Source organism: Cervus canadensis, chromosome 10, assembly GCF_019320065.1.
Source record: "Cervus canadensis isolate Bull #8, Minnesota chromosome 10, ASM1932006v1, whole genome shotgun sequence".
Lineage (NCBI taxonomy): Eukaryota > Metazoa > Chordata > Mammalia > Artiodactyla > Cervidae > Cervus > Cervus canadensis.
In genome coordinates, this window is record NC_057395.1 from 50,911,449 (window position 1) to 50,931,323 (window position 19,875).

Below are 19,875 nucleotides of genomic sequence, written 5' to 3' on the forward strand. Positions count from 1 at the left end.
GACCTTCAAAAAAATAGGACTTTGAACTGCATAGGTTCACTTACACAGAGATTTTTTTTTTAGTGGTAAATACTACGTGATCCACAGTAGGGTGAATCCACTGGCACAGAACCATGAATGCAGAATTGCTTTTACAGAGTGCTGACTATAAGTTTTATACATGGCTTTTCATCTGCAGAGAGCATCGATTCTGCCATGTTAGCATTAACACCCATGTCACTCAAGGATCAACTGTACTTTGAGAAAATTTCCAGGCCATGGCACGGGAAGGGGGTACCCAGGTAGATCCCAGTGTACTTACTGAGCTGAGTAGATGCTGCTAAGATTCTGATGAGACCAAAGCACCTAAGAGTACTAAAGAAAGATTTGCCCCAAAACAGAACTCCCAAGATCTGCAAAGATTCTTCTTTCCTCCTTTTCTGGCATCCCAAGTATTCAACAGAGTATTGATATATGTGCTCTTGTGTGATTTAACTACTAAAGGTGGAGGAAGAAAAAATCAGGTGAAATTATTCCAGAACAGTTCCTGATGCATGCTCAGAGCTGGGAATAGTGCCTGTTCCCACCAATTAGACTAAAAAAATTCATAATTCTTAGGGGGCATTGGATAAAGTCGCCAGGAGGGGTTTGTCTCAGTAGTGGGGAATAATCAGCCCTAGTATAAGCATTGCTCTGGACCCTCCTAACAATTTATAAAAGTAAGATCTGAAAGGATCAAACTGTTTTCACGTAACTGCATTCCAGAATAAAGCACAAGAATATTTATAGGAATGTGAAAATACCTGGCATCCAACAAGGTAAAATTCACAGTGTCTGACATCCAATGATTATCAGTTTACAGGTAAGTGGGAATATATGACTGATAATAAGGTAATCAGTCAATCAAAATTGACCTGAAATGGACAGAAACGTTAGAATTAGCAGACAAGGACATAAAACAGTTATTCTCATTGTATTCCATATGCTCTAGAAGCTAGAGGAAAGACTGAATGTGTTAAACAAATAGAAAATATAAAAAGGACCCAGATAGAACTTCTAGAAGTGAAAATTGCAATATCTAAGATGAAAAATATACTAGATGGCAGTAACATTAACTTAGACCCTGCCAAAGAAGATTAATGATTTTGAAGCCATAGCAGTAGAAACTATCCAAGGTGAATGAAGCACAGAGAGACTAAAGAATCCAAAAGAATGGAAAGAGCATCAGTTCAGTTCAGTGGCTTAGTTGTGTCCGACTCTTTGCGACCCCATGAACCGCAGCAGGCCAGGCCTCCCTATCCATCACCAAATCCCGGAGTTTACCCAAACTCATGGTTATCTGGGTCATGAAGATCTTTTTTGTATACTTCTGTATATTCTTGCCACCTCTTCTTAATATCTTCTGCTTCTGTTAGGTTCATACCATTTCTGTCCTTTATTGAGCCCATCTTTGCATCAAATGTTCCCTTGGTATCTCTAATTTTCTTGAAGAGATCTCTAGTCTTTCCCACTCTATTGTTTTCCTCTATTTCTTTGCATTGATCGGTGTGGAAGGCTTTCTTATCTCTCCTTGCTATTCTTTGGAACTCTGCATTCAAATGGATATATCTTTCCTTTTCTCCTTTGCTTTTCTTCTTTCCACATACCTGAATGGTCTAGTGGTTTTCCCCACTTTCTTCAATTTAAGTCTGAATTTGGCACTAAGGAGTTCATGATCTGAGCCACAGTCAGCTCTTGGTCTTGTTTTTGCTGACTGGAAAGAGCATCAGTGATTGCCAAATCAGTCATAGGACAGAATAAAGGCATTTTAAAACTCAAAAAAATTTTTTCCTTCCATTAATATTTTCTTAGAAAGCTGTTGAATGATGTGCTCTAACAAACAAGGAAGTCAGCCAAGGAAGAGGAGACAGTTTAAGCCACGGGATCAGATCCATCATGAGAGAGCTTCAGAATGAAGCTGGAAGAAAAAGATGATTATCTGATATCTTTAAACCAGTGGTTCTCAACTGGATGATTTTGCTGTCCCGTCCCTCTCCCCCCAATATTTGGACATGCTTTTGATTTGCCTAGACAGGGAGGGTCGTTGTTATAGGCATCCAATAAGTAAGAGACCAAGGATGTTGCATAAGACAATGCAAGGGCATCCCCTCACATCAAAGAAATAACTGGCCCCCAAATTATAGTAGTGTTGCTATTGAGAAAACTCTAGTGTAAGGAGATTAACTATGAGCAAATTAAGTGGGGAAGGTAGAAAAAAATTTAGGATTTTTTTTTTTTATAATACAAGTAGAAAATGAAGCTGTTGATAGCTTTTGGAAAAATGAAATTTGTTTAAGAAAGTAAATAGGAGTATGGTATGCACTAGGCGTGCAGTAAATTTTATGTATATATTACATATATATCTTTAATATTATAAATAATAACTACTAGTATAGCCAAAAAAGTCATATCATGGTATTAGGTTAAGGTATGTATCTGAGAAAAAGTGAGAATGGGGCTAAGTATAGCAGAGCTACACCTTTGTCATAAGTCAGTATTTAATTTCTAAATTGATAAATGAAGAAATAGTGGTAGAAGCTTATATCAAAATATGGAGGTAATTACCAAAAAGAAAACATTAATAGACTTCAAAGTGGTTGCCTCTGAGGATTGAGACAAGTGGCAGTTTATGAAAGATTGAAGTAGGGATTAAAATCTTCATTACAGGCCTTTAGTACTAGTATTTGATTTTTTTAAACTATAAGAATATATTATTCTAATTAAAATTTTATTTTAAACAAATTCAAAATATATTTGTGTGTATATGTATATAAATTTGTATATGCCCATCAATGATGATATTCAAAAGATATACTAAAATCTCTGAATCTGAAAAGATAGTTTCCTTCAATGGGACACATTTATCAAATATGTATAGGTTCTGATAATTGATAAAGTTTTGATATATTATTCACCAAGATAACCATTTCTAAATGTCAGAAAATAATTCAGATTGTTCTAATGATACTTAGTTATTTCAGTGTTTTCCCCTTGTATTACAGTTGCAAGATGTGAGTTTGAATCTATGGAATGTCTACAGCAAGATGGATCCTGTGTCCCTGGAGAGTTTGCTTTCTGAGGTAAAGAGCCACACTATATTTAACATATAAACATTATAACCAGCTCAGTTACCTACTAATGATATTTAACTTGTAGAAATGCAGGATATATTTTAGTTTGCTTTTAAAGAATTGAGCAGTTTCTTCCTGGATCGTTATCTTGAACTCCTTGGGAGTGAAAGAGAACCTGGACAAGAGATACTGCCTCTTTCACTCTGAGAAACCACCTAAGATGAAACCAAGGCTCCGTGCCTTGTCCAAGGTTTAGGTTTTCACCTAAAGACATTCTTTCTGTTGGGCTGGACTTTAGAAAAATAGTCCAGAGGATGCCTTCTCTGAATGAGAAGATCCAATGAAAAGATTAAGAAGTTAGCATATGTCTTAAAGGAATTAAGTATTAGGAGTTGGCAACTTTTTTCTGTTAAGAGGTGGATAATAGCATCTTAGACCTTGTGAGCCCTGTGTCTTTGTTTGAACTATTTGAAAATACCATTGTAGGCAATGCTTTAATGAATGGCTATGTCTCTATTCCAAGGAAACTTTACTTACAAAAATAAATGGCCTGCCAACAGTCTGTAATTTGCTGACTCCTAGATTAAAGGATCAGGCATTAATTTTTCATCTGAACTTTGAAGAAAAAAATTCACAATGGGCAGAACAATTTGTAACAAGGAGCAACAAACAAAACTAACATATAGGTACTTTGTTTAAACAGCTCAGTAGTATCTCAGCAGTCATGGAGGGATAGCCATGGAAAAAGAACAGCTTATATGTAGCCTTTTAATGATATTAACTGTCAAAGTAAGACCCCAAATAATTCCAAAGACAAAAACAATTCCAAAAATGAAAACTACACATCAGTTTCATTTACAAATATCAATGCCTATATTTTAAGTAAAATGTCAGCAAATAGTATCGTACTAAAAGAACTAAAAGAACATTCTATGATGAAGTAGAGTATATTAATCATTTAATATTTAGTTTAATACCAGAAAATCTGTTAATGTAATCACTGTACTAATTTTTCTCCTTGCAGCCATTTATGACGATTCCATAGACGCCAAAAAGACATTAGATAAAATTGAGCATCCATTCTGTTTAAACATTTCTAATAACATAGGAATATAAGAGAAAAATAAAACCTGAACTTTTTGTTCTCTAAAAAGAGCTAATCATCATCATTATCATCAGTCCATGGTGTGGCTAATTATGGGAAAAAGTGAAAGTGAAAAAATTTACAACAGTAAAAGTGTAAGAGTGATGGGATTTACCTAGTCGTCCAGTGATTAGGACTCTATGCTTCTACTGCTGGGGGACCGAGTTCAGGTCTTGGTCAGGGAAGTAGATCCCACGAGCCAAAAAAAAAAAAGAAGGAAAAAAAAGACTAAGAAAGATAAAGAAAATTTAAGTACTGACAACTGAGAGTGATAAGTAGTTTAGGAATGTCTACAAAGTATCTGAGAGCCTTGCCCCACTTGTGTGCAGTGCCCTAAATAGGAGGGAGCTGCAGGTCACACATGGAGACTAGACATAGCATTGTAGTTTTGAGAACACTGCAATCATCTCCATAGTCAGTGGAATAGGACCACTCAGGAGAACATCTTTAATTACACCAAGAACAGCAGTGACATCATGCAACTGAAGAAGCAACAGCCGTAATCATCATGAACTGTAGACTAAGCCCTTTTCATGGTTCTCTAACTTCCAATGAGCTTCATATTCTTAGATGGTATCTTGAAAAAGTGAAAGGAAACCCTTTTAATGTCTGAGGGTGGGCTTCCCATCTAAGAGGAAGAGTGAGGGCTCAGAGCCAGATTTAGTTTTATTTAGAAAGAATAAAGTAAGATGGTATTTCTTACATCAAAATATGAGAGTGCATTTATACCCACTACATTATGGAGCTACTGCTGCTAAGTCACTTCAGTCGTGTCCGACTCTGCGCAACCCCATAGACAGCAGCCCATCAGACTCCCCCGTCCCTGGGATTCTCCAGGCAAGAACACTGGAGCGGGTTGCCATTTCCTTCTCCAGTGCATGAAAGTGAAAAGTGAAAGTGAAGTCACTCAGTCGTGTCCGACTCTTAGTGACCCCGTGGACCACAGCCTACCAGGCTCCTCCGTCCATGGGATTTTCCAGGCAAGAGTAATGGAGTGGGGTGCCATTGCCTTCTCCAACATTATGGAGAGCTCTTACCAGTTGGTAAGAAAAATACAACAGTGGGGAACTGGAACACAACCAGAATTGGCTGTTCACAAAATAAGAAATAAAAATGACCATGATTTTCCCTCCAAGTTAGGGATGTAGAAAATCAAAGAAGACCATTCTTCTCATCCTAACAACCAAACAATCTGAATATGCAGCAAAAGAGTAGTTTAAAATCAATTAGAGAGCTGAAGATGCAAAGAAACCTCAAAGAACTCTGTTTCTGAAAAATAGGGCCCTTCATAGGATGCTGTTCTCATTTTTGATGGAACAGCATGAGGAAGAGAAATTTATTATATACAGGGATCAGTAAAAATCAGTTGACCTTTAAAAGACCTTTTAATGGCTATATGTGAGTGAGTCAGCACTTACCCCTCAACTCTATACCATAGGTCTTCACAAGTGTTTAGGTTAGTCCACCCATCTTGCCTGAAGTGCTTGATACTCAACTATAGCCTGGTTTAGAGACGAGAGCTGAGAGCAACCCTTTGGCAGCATTTCAGGTCTTCATAAGGTATAAGCAGCTGCCCTTATAAGGCTAGGGATAGGTACCAAGACAAAGATTTCTTCATATACACAGAACCAAGGGACTGGAGAGGAAAGAGAACTTCTTAGCCACCCAAAAAGCTGATAGCCAGCTTGTAAAGCAGGGAGAGATTGTCCGTAATTCCTAAAGCTTATAGCTTAACTATGAAATAAAAAGAGATTTCCAGAAGATTGTCTGAGCAAAATCACTATCAAAGTTCACAACCCACCCTTAAAATATAAACCAAACTACAAATGTTACAAGATCAAGACCCTGATCAATTACAGATAGATTAACTTAGTTCCCTGCTTTAGTGGTCTAATGAAAGAGAAGGATCTAGTGGCCCTTTCTTAGAGGTGAGTGGTATTTACATCAGTTTTTACTGTTCTTTTATACAGAACGTCTGGCATATGATTTTTTTTTAAATGATAAGACAAGAAGAAGCAAGAAAATTTGATATGTGGTCAAAACAGGAAATAGTCAATAGAAGAAGACCCAGATGTTAGAATTGACCAATAGGGAGTTTAAATGATTGATGAAAGTGCTAAAGAATCTGGAAGAAAATGGGACAATATATGTGAAGAGATGAGGAATTTTAACAGAGAACTGACAGCTATAAAAAGAACCAAATGAAAATTCTAGAAATGAAAATATAGGGTTTAAAAATGAGGGATTTATTAAATTGGCTAATTTATTAAATTAGACACCAATGAAGAAAAGTTCAGTGAACTTGAAGATAAGTCAATAGAAAGTTTCTAAACTGAAGGACAGAAGAAGAACAAAAAGGGTAGAGCACAGTATCCAGTATCTGCCAAACACTGTCAAATGATCTACATAGTAAATCATTGGAGTCCAAGTATAATTGGAGTCCCAGAAGGGAGAGTAGAGAGAAAATGGGGCAATAATAAAGTTGATAATGTCCAAAAACTTTCTAAATTGATGAAATACATCAATCCACAAATTCAGGAGCTTCAGTAAACTGTAAGTATGATAAAATAAATATGTACGAAAATGACTATAAATTTGTAAAGGGATCTCTGAGGTGAATCTACATGTGTTAATAATAAAATCCAACAACCAAAAGAAGTTAAAATACAATTTCAGTCCTGACTTGTACTAATAAAAAATTATTGAAAAAGGGAGCCAATCCATACCCATATTACTTCTTTTTTTAAACTTATCTATTTTTGGCTGTACTGGTCTTCGTTGCTGTTCGCAGGCTTTCTCTAATTGCTACAAACAATTACTCTCCAGTTGCAGTGCGCAGGCTTATTGTGGTGGCTTCTCATTGCGGAGCACGGACTTAGTAGTTGGAGCATGCAGGCTTAGCAGCTGCAGCTTGTGGGCTCTAGAGCAGGCTCAGCAGTTGTGCACGAGCTCAACTGTGGTTGTCTTACAGTATGTGGGATCCTCCCAGACCAGCAATCAATCTGTGTCCCCTGCATTGGCAGGTGGATCCCTAACCAGTGGACCACCAGAGAAGTCCCCATATTTACTCTTAAAATCTACTTTTTTTTTTCTTCTCTCTTCTCTTGCTCAGCTGCTCCGTAGCCTCCAAAGTTCTCTTTAAAAACCCCTTTTCTCTTCACTATCCAAATATTTTCTCTGTACACATGTATTTTTTCTTTGCTAAGACTGGTAACCTTACAGTCAGAATTAGCATCTAGGCCTTAAATTTCACTGGCCAGTCTTTGCTGGCAGCTCTTTGATGGCCAGAGTGCCTATAGCTACATGCTTCTTGGTCAGATCCCACAAAGAGAAAATGCAGACTGCTTTGAGATTTGATTTAGAAAGATGTTCAAAATATGTTTGGTGAGAAAAGTAAAAAAGTAGAGTATATTTCCATCTTTGTATAATAATTTGTATTTGTGTGTCTTAGAAATTCCAGATGGTAGTCTTATTGGTTATTATTTTTATACTGGTTATATATTTTTAAAACATTATTATTATTTTACTTATTTTTGTTTTCTTACATTTATTATATCATGTAATTCTTAAAAATACTTTAAAATACTGCAATTAAACTTTTCTCCCTTTAAGCCATTTGAGAGCAGACACTGCTTTATGCCAGCCTAGGGCCAAGAGTCCTGTCTGAAGTTCAGGGTCCTTCCCTAATGGGCAAGGGCCAAGGCACATTGACACATTTCTTGAGTTTTGCAGACTTTTGCTGCTTATCTGACCTTGATATCTGTCTGGGCCTGTCTTCTGAATTTGGCCTTGAGTCTGAGCAGATAGACTTTCCTTTCTTCATCATCAGATCTAACAAACCAATTCTACCTCCATACACAGAATCCATTTTCACAAATGCAAGTGGAAAAATTTTGAGAATAATGTGTCTGGTGGAAACCACACAGGCTCTAGGTATCTCTCACCTAGATATATTTTCACTTTTGCTGGTTGTTAGTATTGCATCCTCAGGTCACTTTACTGTTTAGTACCTCAGTCTCCTCATATATAAAATAGGCATAGAGAAGTACACAAGGGTATTCAGTTTAGTTCAGTCGCTCAGTCGTGTCTGACTCCTTGCGACCCCGTGAACTGTAGCACACCAGGCCTCCCTGTCCATTACCAACTCCCAGAGTCCACCCAAACTCATGTCCATTGAATCAGTGATGCCATCCAACCATCTCATCCTCTGTCATCCCCTTCTCCTCCTGCCCTCAATCTTTCCCAGCATCAGGGTCTTTTCCAATGAGTCAGTTTTTCACATCAGATGGCCAAAGTTTTGGAGTTTCAGCTTCAACATCAGTCCTTCCAGTGAACACCCAGGACTGATCTTTAGGATGGACTGGTTGGATCTCCTTGCAGTCCAAGGGACTCTCAAGAGTCTTCTCCAACACCACAGTTCAAAAGCATCAATTCTTCGGCGCTCAGCTTTCTTTATAATCCAACTCTCACATCCATACATGAGCACTGGAAAAACCGTAGCCTTGACTAGATGGACCTTTGTTGGCAAAGTAATGTCTCTGCTTTTTAATATGTTGTACAGGTTGGTCATAACTTTCTTTCCAAGGATAAGAGTCTTTTAATTTCATGGCTGTAGTCACCATCTCCAGTGATTTTGGAGCCCAGAAAAATAAAGTCAGCCACTGTTACACCACTCTTTCCCCATCTATTTGCCGTGAAGTGATTGGACCGGATGCCATGATCTTAGTTTTCTGAATGTTGAGCTTTAAGCCAACTTTTTCACTCTCCTCTTTCACTTTCATCAAGAGGCTCTTTAGTTCTTCTTCACTTTCTGCCATAAGGGTGGTGTCATCTGCATATCTGAGGTTATTCACATTTCTCCCGGCAGTCTTGATTCCAGCTTGTGCTTCCTCCCACCCAGCGTTTCTCATGATGTACTCTGCATATAAGTTAAATAAGCAGGGTGACAATATACAGCCTTGACGTACTCCTTTTCCTATTTGGAACCAGTCTTTTGTTCCATGTGCAGTTTTAACTGTTGCTTCCTGACCTGCATACAGGTTTCTCAAGAGGCAGGTCAGGTAGTCTGGTATTCCCATCTCTTTCAGAATTTTCCACAGTTTATTGTGATCCACACAGTCAAAGTCTTTGGCATAGTCAATAAAGCAGAAATAGATGTTTTTCTGGAACTCTCTTGCTTTTTCACAAGGTTATTAGGAAGTCTTAAATATATCAATGTATATATAGATACATATATTTATCTATATATATATGAACATTTCATATATAGTGGTAGTTATTTTTGGTATGACAATTTATTGTATCTTTCATTTTGGTCATATTGTGGATTCCTGGTGGTCTAGTGGTAAGGATTTGGTGCTCTTAGTCATAGCGTGGAGCTGAAAGAAATATTTAATGGTTCATTTCACCTTATTCTATAATTAGTACTGACATAGCCACCTACCTCAGGGAAGTTTTTTGGGAGCAAAGTGCCTGTCTTCTTCTGTGTACTCCCCAAAGCATGGAATATTTTTCACCTAGAAGATAACCAGAGAATGGCTGCTGCCAAACTATATAACTTCACTTTCTTATCATAGATCCACACCAAGGTGAGTATCACCATACAAGCTATTAAAATAGAAACTACCTCTGAGTTTGTTTCTAAATAGAATTGGAAAACAAAACAAAGTGTATTGTGTACTATAGCTGTATTGGTTCTTTTGGTTTTCCTAAGCTTCCCAAAGTAAAGCATTCTGGTATAGCCCAAGGGATTGGACAGAGCTGAGCGGGTGAGGTACAGACCCACACTGGGGTGCACGCCAGTGATACACAATATGAGTGTCTGAGAGGCAGCAGACAAATGTCAGGAAATCTAGGGAGAGGCTCAGACATTCTTAGCCAACTCCAGCTAAGCTGATAGTAGAGGAAGAGAAATTGACAAGTATTGCAGCTATCTAGTATGTAAGCCCTGGTAATAAGCACTTTCTACAGGTTATTTCATGTAATTCCTGTAATGTATCTGTAAGGTAAATATAATAATCCTCCCGTTACACACACAAGACATTTGTGTCTCAAAAAGGTTAGTTTCCTTACCCAAGGTCACACAGCCAGTAAGAGGCAAAGCAAAGGTTCTGGCACAAGTCTTTCTGAATCTAATCGTACTTTCAGTTTTAAGATGTGGTGGCAGCTAGCTGGAAATGGGGAGTGGATCTGAGAAGAAGAGTTGGACAGACATTGAAGGTCTGTGATTAGTGTGGTAATTGGAAGAGTGGAGAGTGCAGTTCTGTTCACAGTCCGTGTTGGGTAAAACCAGTGCCAAAGTGGGAAGACTGTCCTTACCCTAGAATCAGGGCCACTGATTGAACCTAATAGCAACGGATCAGGATCTGAAATTCTAAAGGTCTGTTTTACTGGAACAAAGGTCAGAGGTAGTCTGGCAACCAGCCTGACCCAAGCAGTTGTAGACTACCAGTTACCAGTATATATTTGTTTATACTGTAAAATACCTATGTAAAATTAGGATGAGAGAATATCTTAAAAAATGTTAATAATTTTATTCTATCTTTTTTCTGAGTTTTGTTTTTAAAGACTTTTTATTAAAATAGCACAGATTCAGAAAGCAGCAGACAACTAATGTATAACCTAATAATTATCATACGACAGAGCAATAGAACCTTGCTGGCTACTCCAGAAGCAATCTGAGTGCTTTCTGCCAAATCTATCCACCTTCCTCTCTGAAGAATAACACTCTGAAGAATTCAGTGTCATGAATTCTATGGTAATCACTTCCTTTTCTTTGCAGTGTATCATCTAGATGTGCTTCTGTAAACACATAGTTTAGCTTTGCCTGCTTCTGTGTGTTGTAGGTTTCTTCTAATGTTTAGGTTTCCCCCCCTTCTCTTTATTCCCACCCATCCCTTGCTAACTGTGTGTTGAAGAAACCAGGTCATTTGTCTTATATTTGTCCTTACTGGGATTTTATTGATTGCATTTCCATGATGTAGTTTAATAGTTTTCATGTCCTCTGAATTTCCTAATGTAAGTAATTGATTCTAGAGGTTTAATCAGTTTCTGGATTGATTTTTAGAGGGAAAGTTACTTCATTGTTTCTAGGTCTCTTCAGTGGACAAAGCTAGGAAATTTTCTTCTCTCTCTTCCTGTCTCCCACCTTGTCTCTCCCTGTATGTGTGTGTGTGTATGTGTATATATGCACACACATGTATCTGATGTTTTATTCTACATTATATATAAACATATTCAGAAATATCAGCACTGTCTCCCTACATATTACTGAAAATAATTTTAGACATATATTGATACATGTATATAATATTTATTGGGTTCAGTTCAGTCACTCAGTCGAGTCCAACTGTTTGTGACCCCATGGACTGCAGCACGCAAGACCTCCCTGTCCATCAGCAACTCGCAGAGTTCACCCAAACTCATGTCCATTGAGTTGGTAATGCCATCCAACCATCTTATCCTCTGTCATCCCCTTCTCCTCCTGCCTTCAGTCTTGCCCAGCATAAGGGTCTTTTCCATTGAGTCAGTTCTTCGCATCAGATGGCCAAAGTATAGGAGTTTCAGCTTCAGCATCAGTCCTTCCTGTGAATATTCAGGGTTGATTTCCTTTAGGATGGACTGGTTGGATCTCCTTGCAGTCCAAGGGACTCTCAAGAGTCTTCTCCAACACAACAGTTCAAAAGCATCAATTCTTCGGTGCTCAGCTTTCTTTATAGTCCAACTCTCACATCCATACATGACTACTGGAAAAACCATAGCTTTGACTAGACGAACCTTTGTTGGCAAAGTAATGTCTCTGCTTTTTAATAAGCTGTCTAGGTTGGTCATAACTTTTCTTCCAAGGAGCAAGCGTCTTTTAATTTCATGGCTGCAATCACCATCTGCAGTGATTTTGGAGCCCGCAAAAGTAAAGTCTGCCACTGTTTCCACTATTTCCGCATCTATTTGCCATGAAGTGATGGAACCAGATGCCATGATCTTGGTTTTCTGAATGTTGAGTTTTAAGCCAACTTTTTCACTCTCTTTCACTTTCATCAGGAGGTTCTTTAGTAGTTCTTCACTTTCTGCCGTAAGGGTAGAAACCGTAACCTCTGCATATCTGAGGTTATTGACATTTCTCCCAGCAATCTTGATTCCAGCTGGTGCTTCATCCAGTCCAGCATTTCGCGTGATGTACTCTGCATATAAGTTAAATAAGCAGGGTGACAGTATACAGGCTTGACGTACTTCTTTCCCAATTTGGCACCAGTCTGTTGTTCCATGTCCAATTCTAACTATTGCTTCTTGACCTGCATACAGACTTCTCAGGAGGCAGGTCAGGTTGTCTGGTATTCCCATCTCTTTCAGAATTTTCCACAGTTTGTTGTTATCCACACAGTCAAAGGCTTTGGCATAGTCAATAAAGCAGAAATGGATGTTTTTCTGGAGCTCTCTTGCTTTTTTGATGAACCAGTGAATGTTGGCAATTTGATCTCTGGTTCTGCCTTTTCTAAAACCAACTTGAACATCTGGAAGTTGACGGTCCACATATTGTTGAAGCCTGGCTTGGAGAATTTTGAGCATTACTTTGCTAGCGTGTGAGATGAGTGCAATTGTGCGGTAGTTTGAGCATTCTTTGGCATTGCCTTTCTTTGGGACTGGAATGAAAACTGACCTTCTCCAATCCTGTGGCCACTGCTGAGTTTTCCAAATTTGCTGGCATATTGAATGTAGCACTTTCACAGCATCATCTGTTAGGATTTGAAATAGCTCAGCTGAAATTCCATCACCTCCACTAGCTTTGTTCGTAGTGATGCTTCCTAAGGCCAACTTGACTTCATATTCCAGAATGTCTGGCTCTAGGTGAGTGAGCACACCATCGTGATTATCTGGGACATGAAGATCTTTTTTTTATAGTTCTTCTGTGTATTCTTGCCACCTCTTCTTAATATCTTCTGCTTGTGTTAGGTCCATACCGTTTCTGTCCTTTATCGAGCCCATCTTTGCATGAAATGTTCCCTCGGTATCTCTAATTTTCTTGAAGAGATCTCTAGTCTTTTCCCATTCTATTTTCCTCTATTTCTTTGCACTGATCACTGAGGAAGGCTTTCTTATCTCGCCTTGCTATTCTTTGGAACTCTGCGCTCAAATGGGTGTATCTTTCCTTTTCTCCTTTGCCTTTGGCTTTTCTTCTTTCCACAGCTATTTATTTGTGAGGCCTCTTCAGACAGCCATTTTGCTTTTTTGCATTTGTTTTTCTTGGGTATGTTCTTGATCCCTGTCTCCTGTACCATGTCATGAACCTCCGTCCATCATTCATCAGGCACTCTGTCAGATCTAGTTCCTTAAATCTGTTTCTCACTTCCACTGTATAATGATAAAGGATTTGATTTAGGTCATACCTGAATGGTCTAGTGGTGTTCCCTACTTTCTTCAATTTAGGTCTGAATTTGGCAATGAGTTCATGATCTGAGCCACAGTCAGCTTCCGGTCTTGTTTTTACTGACTATAATAATAGTAAATATAAATAATATTTATAAATAATATAAATATTGATAAATATTAATACATATAAATAATATTTATTGCATGTAATGTAATATATATATTATAAATAAAATATAGATTATCTAGGCATCAAATAGTGAAGCCACTTGAGAATGTTGTTTACACTAAGTATTCTCAGCAGAGGTTCATTGTGCTTCATGCCTGAGGCCAGGTGTAGAGTCTTTGCATGGTTAACACAGAGTTCATAGGTCTGAGGACTTGTGTATCCTTAAAGAGATGAGTAGGAAAGAACATAGATCCAGACAGTCAGTTTTAGCGCAGCAGATAGAGTGCCTGCTGTAAGCAAGGTGAGAGCTTATCATGTACACTTAGTGTGAGACGGCCAGTGAAAACTACTATCCAGGGACTTCCCTGGTGATACAGTGAATAAAATTCTACCTGCCAATGAAGGAGAGACAGGTTTGATCCCTGGTCCAGGAGGATTCCACATGCTTGAGGACCAACTAAGCCCATGTGCCACAACTACTGAGGCTGTGTGTTGCAACTGCTGAAGCCTCTGCACCTAGAGCCTGTGCTCCTCAACATTCACCACAATATAGCCTCCGCTTGCTGCAACTAGAGAAACACTGTGAGCAGCAATGAAGAAAGTATGCAACCAAAATAAATATAAGGGCAGGATTGGTTTTTAAAAATAATAAAACTACTATCCAATTTGAGTACAAATTAACAGTGACTTCAAAATAAGGCCAAAGATGTCACTTCAAAATAAGGCCAAAGATCAAGCAAGTCATAGCTGCTATTTTGGATGAGCTGATGATGCCTTAAAGAAAAGCCATCAACCCAAAGCAATGTGTAGTGGTTGGTAACAGGAATGAATTCAGAGAGGAGGCTTAAAACCGGGTGGGATGGGGGAAGGAGGCAGACTGTATTGGGAGGAGAATCAGCAAGTAAAGTACATATTTGCATTCCCCCAGGAGGAGGGGGTGAGGGAGAAAAGGGCTCTGGGTCACCTCTGACCCCACTGAACTTCTAACTAAAGTCAACTAATTTGTCCTTGAACAAACCTCACTGTTGTAACTTTTTTGGTACTTACTAGGTACAGTGTCTCATAAATAGCTTTACTTTGCCTCATAAATAACACCCTCTCAACAAGGCCTGCCGATTGTCCTTTTTAAAAACAGCTTTTAAAGGAAATTACTGTCCTTTTTAAAAAAAAAAAGCTTTATTGGAATATAATTTATGTACCATAAAATTTACCCATTTTAAGTATACAATTCGATGATTTTTAGTAAGTTTACAGAATGATGCAATTGTCACCACAATTTGAATTTTACATTTCATCAACCCAGAGAGTTCCTTTGTGCTTGCAACAGAGCGGGATGAGCATAGCCCTTAGCAGGCAGCCATTGCTGTGCCTCATTACTCCGCACCCTGTAACTAGGCAAGCGGTCTTGCTCAGACATTGGTTAGTGCCTCAGTGCTGCCCTGTTCCTCCCCCCACCACCCCTCAGCAAACAGCTGTCAGTGAGTGACCATTAGGGAAGTGATTCAGTCAACGGTCAGTGGTGTGGTAGTCACCAGGTGGAGAGTGAGTTAAGAGGCAGATTCAGGCCTTCTTCTGCAGGCGTCCAGCTCACCCATTCCTAGAGGGCTCCAGAGACCTCACTAAGGTCTTCCACTAGCTGTGGCCCAGGCCTTGAGGAGTAGTGAACCTCTTGCCCCATCCCTGTCTGTCCGACCTACTAGCAGTAGATGTCTGTCTGGTCACAGTTTGTGAGATCTGGTCTCCCCTTTTGAGCGACCTGAGGAGACGGCGGGCCAGTTAGGTTGGGGGCCTGGCTCCCTCAGGGATGATAGCTGGGCAGGATGTGGGAACCGAACCCTGAAGGAGCTGCCAACCGAGATCTGTCTTCTCTTAGCCAGGACTGGGACCTTGGAGGGTGAAAGTTGTACCTTAGGACTTTGCCCTTTCTTGTCAGGACAGAGAATTAACATTAAAATCTGGTAGAGATTTACAGGAACACGTTACCTGACTGTATGAGCTCACCTCAAGAACAAAGGATCTGACACCGAGAAGTCTGCAAGAACTAACTGCGCCCATCCCTTACCTTTTGCTTTTAAAGGAGCTTGCTGAAAGCTTTCAGTAACTTTGGGATTCTTAGAGCATGAGCCACCCATCTCCTTGTATGAATCTGCAATAAACCTTTGTCTGTTCCAAACTCTATGTTTTAGTATTGACAGGCCTCACTGCATCAGGCACGTGGCCTTGAGATTCGGTAACCTGCTCACTTGTAGTCAGTTTCCATTCCCACTCCCAGCCCTAAACAAACTGCTAGTCTACTTTCTGTCTCTCTAGATTTGTCTTTTCTGAGTGTTTCATATATTGTAGTCTCTTATATCTGGGGTCTTTCACTGGGCATAATGTTTTTAAGATCCATCCATGTGATAACAGGTATAAATAGTTTGCTACTATCCTTTAAACAATGTATATTAAATACTCTGGTAATTTGAGATCAGATGTGGTTTCATGATTCTGGTTTTCTAAAGTATCTCCTTAAATGACCAAACGCATTATCTTTTTCATTTTCTTTCTAGGATTTGGTGGCTTTTGAATATCAGTGGACTAGCTTCTTCGCTAATTTTGACACAGAAATTCCCTTCTTGCTAGAACTGTCTGAATCTCAGGCGGGTGAGGTATGTAAAGGAAGTGTCAAAAAGAAAGAAGAAATTGGCTAATTTATTTGTTTTTATTTTTATTAAAACAATTTTCAGACTACATCACTACCAATCCTAATTTGGTTATCATCTCCTTAAACTTTGTTGCATGATGTAAAGAAATTTTTAGTTTTTGTGCCACCCCCTATATTCTTAAACTTAATATATATGTTAAGAATATATATATTCTTAAACTTCGTCGCATGATGTAAAGAAATTTTTAGTTTCTGTGCTGCCCCCTATATTCTTACATATATATAAGAATGTATATATATGAATATCTAATATATATATAAGAATATATATTCTTATATATATAAATATGTATATATTCTTATACTTTTTTTTTCTGTGCCAGTTTCTTTATAATAAAGATACTCATTTCTTAGAGGTGGTGTCCTTGTCAGTCAGGAATTCTGTTGGGCACCAGTTAATAAGCCTAGGAATAATTCTTCACATACGAATAGCACACCTTTATCAGTTGAACCTCTAGGTGATGCCAAACTTTCTTTCTAAGCAAACAACAAAGTGAAGTTGCTAGGTTCAGGCTAGGAACCATTCCATGAGTCAACTGAGGTATGTAAATCAAGAACTAAGGTACAGAACTGTTCCCAAAAGTAGTCAACAGGCAGGATCAAAGCGATTTTGAGCTTGCACTTGAGCTTACTTTGGGTTTGGACTGTGTTTTCTGTGTTTCACTGTGACCCAGTATAAGCCCTGCTCCTGATCTTTAGAACTGGAGTTGATCTTTGTTGCCATGCATTTTACTTTTACCTTTATTACCTTATGCTATAAACCCTACAGTATATTGGTATTATTCTTGTTTAGTCAATTATCTTTTTATCTTTAAAAATACTTTTTAAAGATTTTAAATAATTTAAAAATCTTATATATCTGCATACGCAGTTGAAATTTCTGGTGCTGTTCATTTCTTTGTGTAGACACAGATGTTCATATGGTATAATTCCCTTCTCCCTGAAGGATATCCTTTAACATTTTTTGTAGTGTGAATCTTCTGATGATTCAGAAGAAAATTCTTCGAGCTTTTGTATGTCTGAAAATATTTTTTTCACTTTCATTTTTAAAAGTATTTTTGTGGTATATGGAATTCTAGGTTGACAATTTTTTCCTTTCAGTACTTGAAAGATGTTTCACTCTTTCTTACTTGCACTGTTTCTGATGATGTCTTTTATCTTTTTCTTTATTCTTCTGCCTGTAACTGGTCTTTTTTCCCTCTGGTAGCTTTGAAGATTTTCCCTTTCATTACTGGTTTTGAGTAATTTGATTATGATATGTCTATAAATGTAATTTTTTAGCTGTTCATTTTTTAAAATTATTTATTTTCATTTTTGGCTGCCCTGGGTCTTCATTGCAGTGAAGACTTCATTGCTTTCTCTAGTTGATGTCAGCCGGAGCTACTCGCCAGTTGTGGTGTGCAGGCTTCTCATTGCAGTGGTTTCTCTTGTCTCAGGGCACAGGCTCAAGGCATATGGCCTTCAGTAGTCGCAGCGTCTGGGCTCAGTCATTGTGTGTAGGCTTTCCAGTGCGCAGGCTTCAGTAGTTGGGGCACATGGGCTTAGTTTCCTTGAAGCATGTGGAATCTTCCCGGACCAGGGATGGAACTGTGTCCCCTGTGTTGGCATTCTTAACCACTGGGACCACCAGGAAAGTCCTGTCTGACTATAATTTTGATCATACTTCTTACGCTTGGGTTTTGTTGAACTTTTTGGATCTGTGGATTTATAATTGCATCAAGTTTGGAAAGTTTTTGGCTATTATTTTTTCAGTCCTCTTCCCCTTCAGAGACTCCAGTTACCTCTATATTAGGCCGCTTAAAGTTGGTCTACCATTTCTGGTTGTTGTTGTTGTTGTTGTTTTTAATTCTTTTTTTTTTCTTCTCTCATTACTGATTCTAAGAGTGAAAAATATTCAAAAAGGTCTACCCAGGGAAGTGTCACTCCTGGTTTCTTGCTACCTTGTTCTCATTGCCACTTTCTTCCCATTCTTTTTCACCCATTCTTTTACTAATAGGTAACAAATCTCTGATAAACTCTTTTCTGTCCCTTTTGCACAAATGATCAGATACATTGCTATTTTTTTTATAAACTCTTCTTTCTTTCATTGAAGAGTAGCATGCTGTATGTAGTCATTTCTGCTTTGCTCTTTTAACACTTTGCTCAATGTATCCTAGAACTCTCTCTAGGTCAGTTTATTGAGAGCCTCCTCATTCTTTGTTATAATTCGTAGTACAGTTGACCCTTGAACAATGCAGACTTGAAATACCTGGATCCACTGATACATGGATATTTTTCAGTAGTAAATACTTCAGTACTGCAATTCACGATTGGTTGAATTCATGATTGGATTCGGAGAAACTGCGAATGCAGAGGGCCAACTATAAGTTATACACAGATTAACCCATGTGTTCAGCTGTACTCCATTGTGTGGATTTATCTTAATTTACTCAGCCACTCTCTTATGTATGTGTATTTAGGTTATTTTCAATATTATGCCATTGCAAACAGTGCCATAGTAAATAACTCTGTGGTTATGTATTTTCATATTGTTGGAGGTTTGTATACGTAGTAATGGAATTGCTGGCTCACAAGGTAAGTGCATTTGTAGTTGTGTTAGCTGTTGCCAAATTTCCCTTCAGAAAGGTTGTACCGATTTGCATTCCCACTAGCAACATATGAGAGTGCCTGTTTCGCCACAGCTTCCCCAGTAGAATGTGTTGTCATACTTTTTAATTTTTCACAGTCTCATAGATGAGAAGTGATATCTTGGAATTATTTTAGTTTTGTTTTTCTAATTATGACTAAGCTTGAGCACTTTTTCATATGTTTGAAGGCCATTTTATATTTTATTTTCTTGTCTTTTTCCCATTTTAATATTGACACAGTATTATTAACTGGAGCTATAGAACACAGGTTTTAGGTCTTTTGTCCATTGTTTTTTTTGAGTTCCTTATAGATATTTAGGCTATTAACTTTTTGTCTATGATATGTATTTGAAATATTTCTTCCTTTTTATCAATTGCTTTGTTTATGGTGGTTTCTTGCCATACAAACTTTTTATCTTTATATAAATTTATTAATATTTTCTTATATTGCCTGTGGATTTTAAATCATATATACAGAAAGGCTTATTAAGGTTAAAGAGGAATTTACCCATTTAGTACTTGTATGGTTAAATTTTTTAAATTTAGATCCCTAATTTACTTGAAATCTTCTTGTGCATATGATGTGAGATATGAATCTAATTTTATCTTTTGTCCCCAAATCCAGTTAGAATCCTGACTATGTTGCTCACTAGCTCTGTGACCTGGGACACGTTTAAATTAGCCAGCTCATCTGTGGAGAGGGTCTCATGATAGACTGGAACACATAGGATTACAGTTGACCATTGAACAGCACTGGTTTCAGGGACCCAGACCCT

General features: G+C 38.2%; 1 protein-coding gene across 2 annotated transcripts in view; it reads left to right on the forward strand.

The window, feature by feature from the left end:
• DNAAF9 (dynein axonemal assembly factor 9) overlaps positions 1–19,875 on the forward strand; it is a 172,287-nt gene that overhangs the window by 52,068 nt on the left and 100,344 nt on the right. For both annotated transcript variants that reach the window (XM_043478392.1, XM_043478393.1), the window contains exons 7-8: positions 3,021–3,098; positions 16,318–16,416. In XM_043478392.1, coding sequence (XP_043334327.1) covers positions 3,021–3,098; positions 16,318–16,416 — 177 coding nt within the window. The remainder of the gene's footprint in view (positions 1–3,020; positions 3,099–16,317; positions 16,417–19,875) is intronic.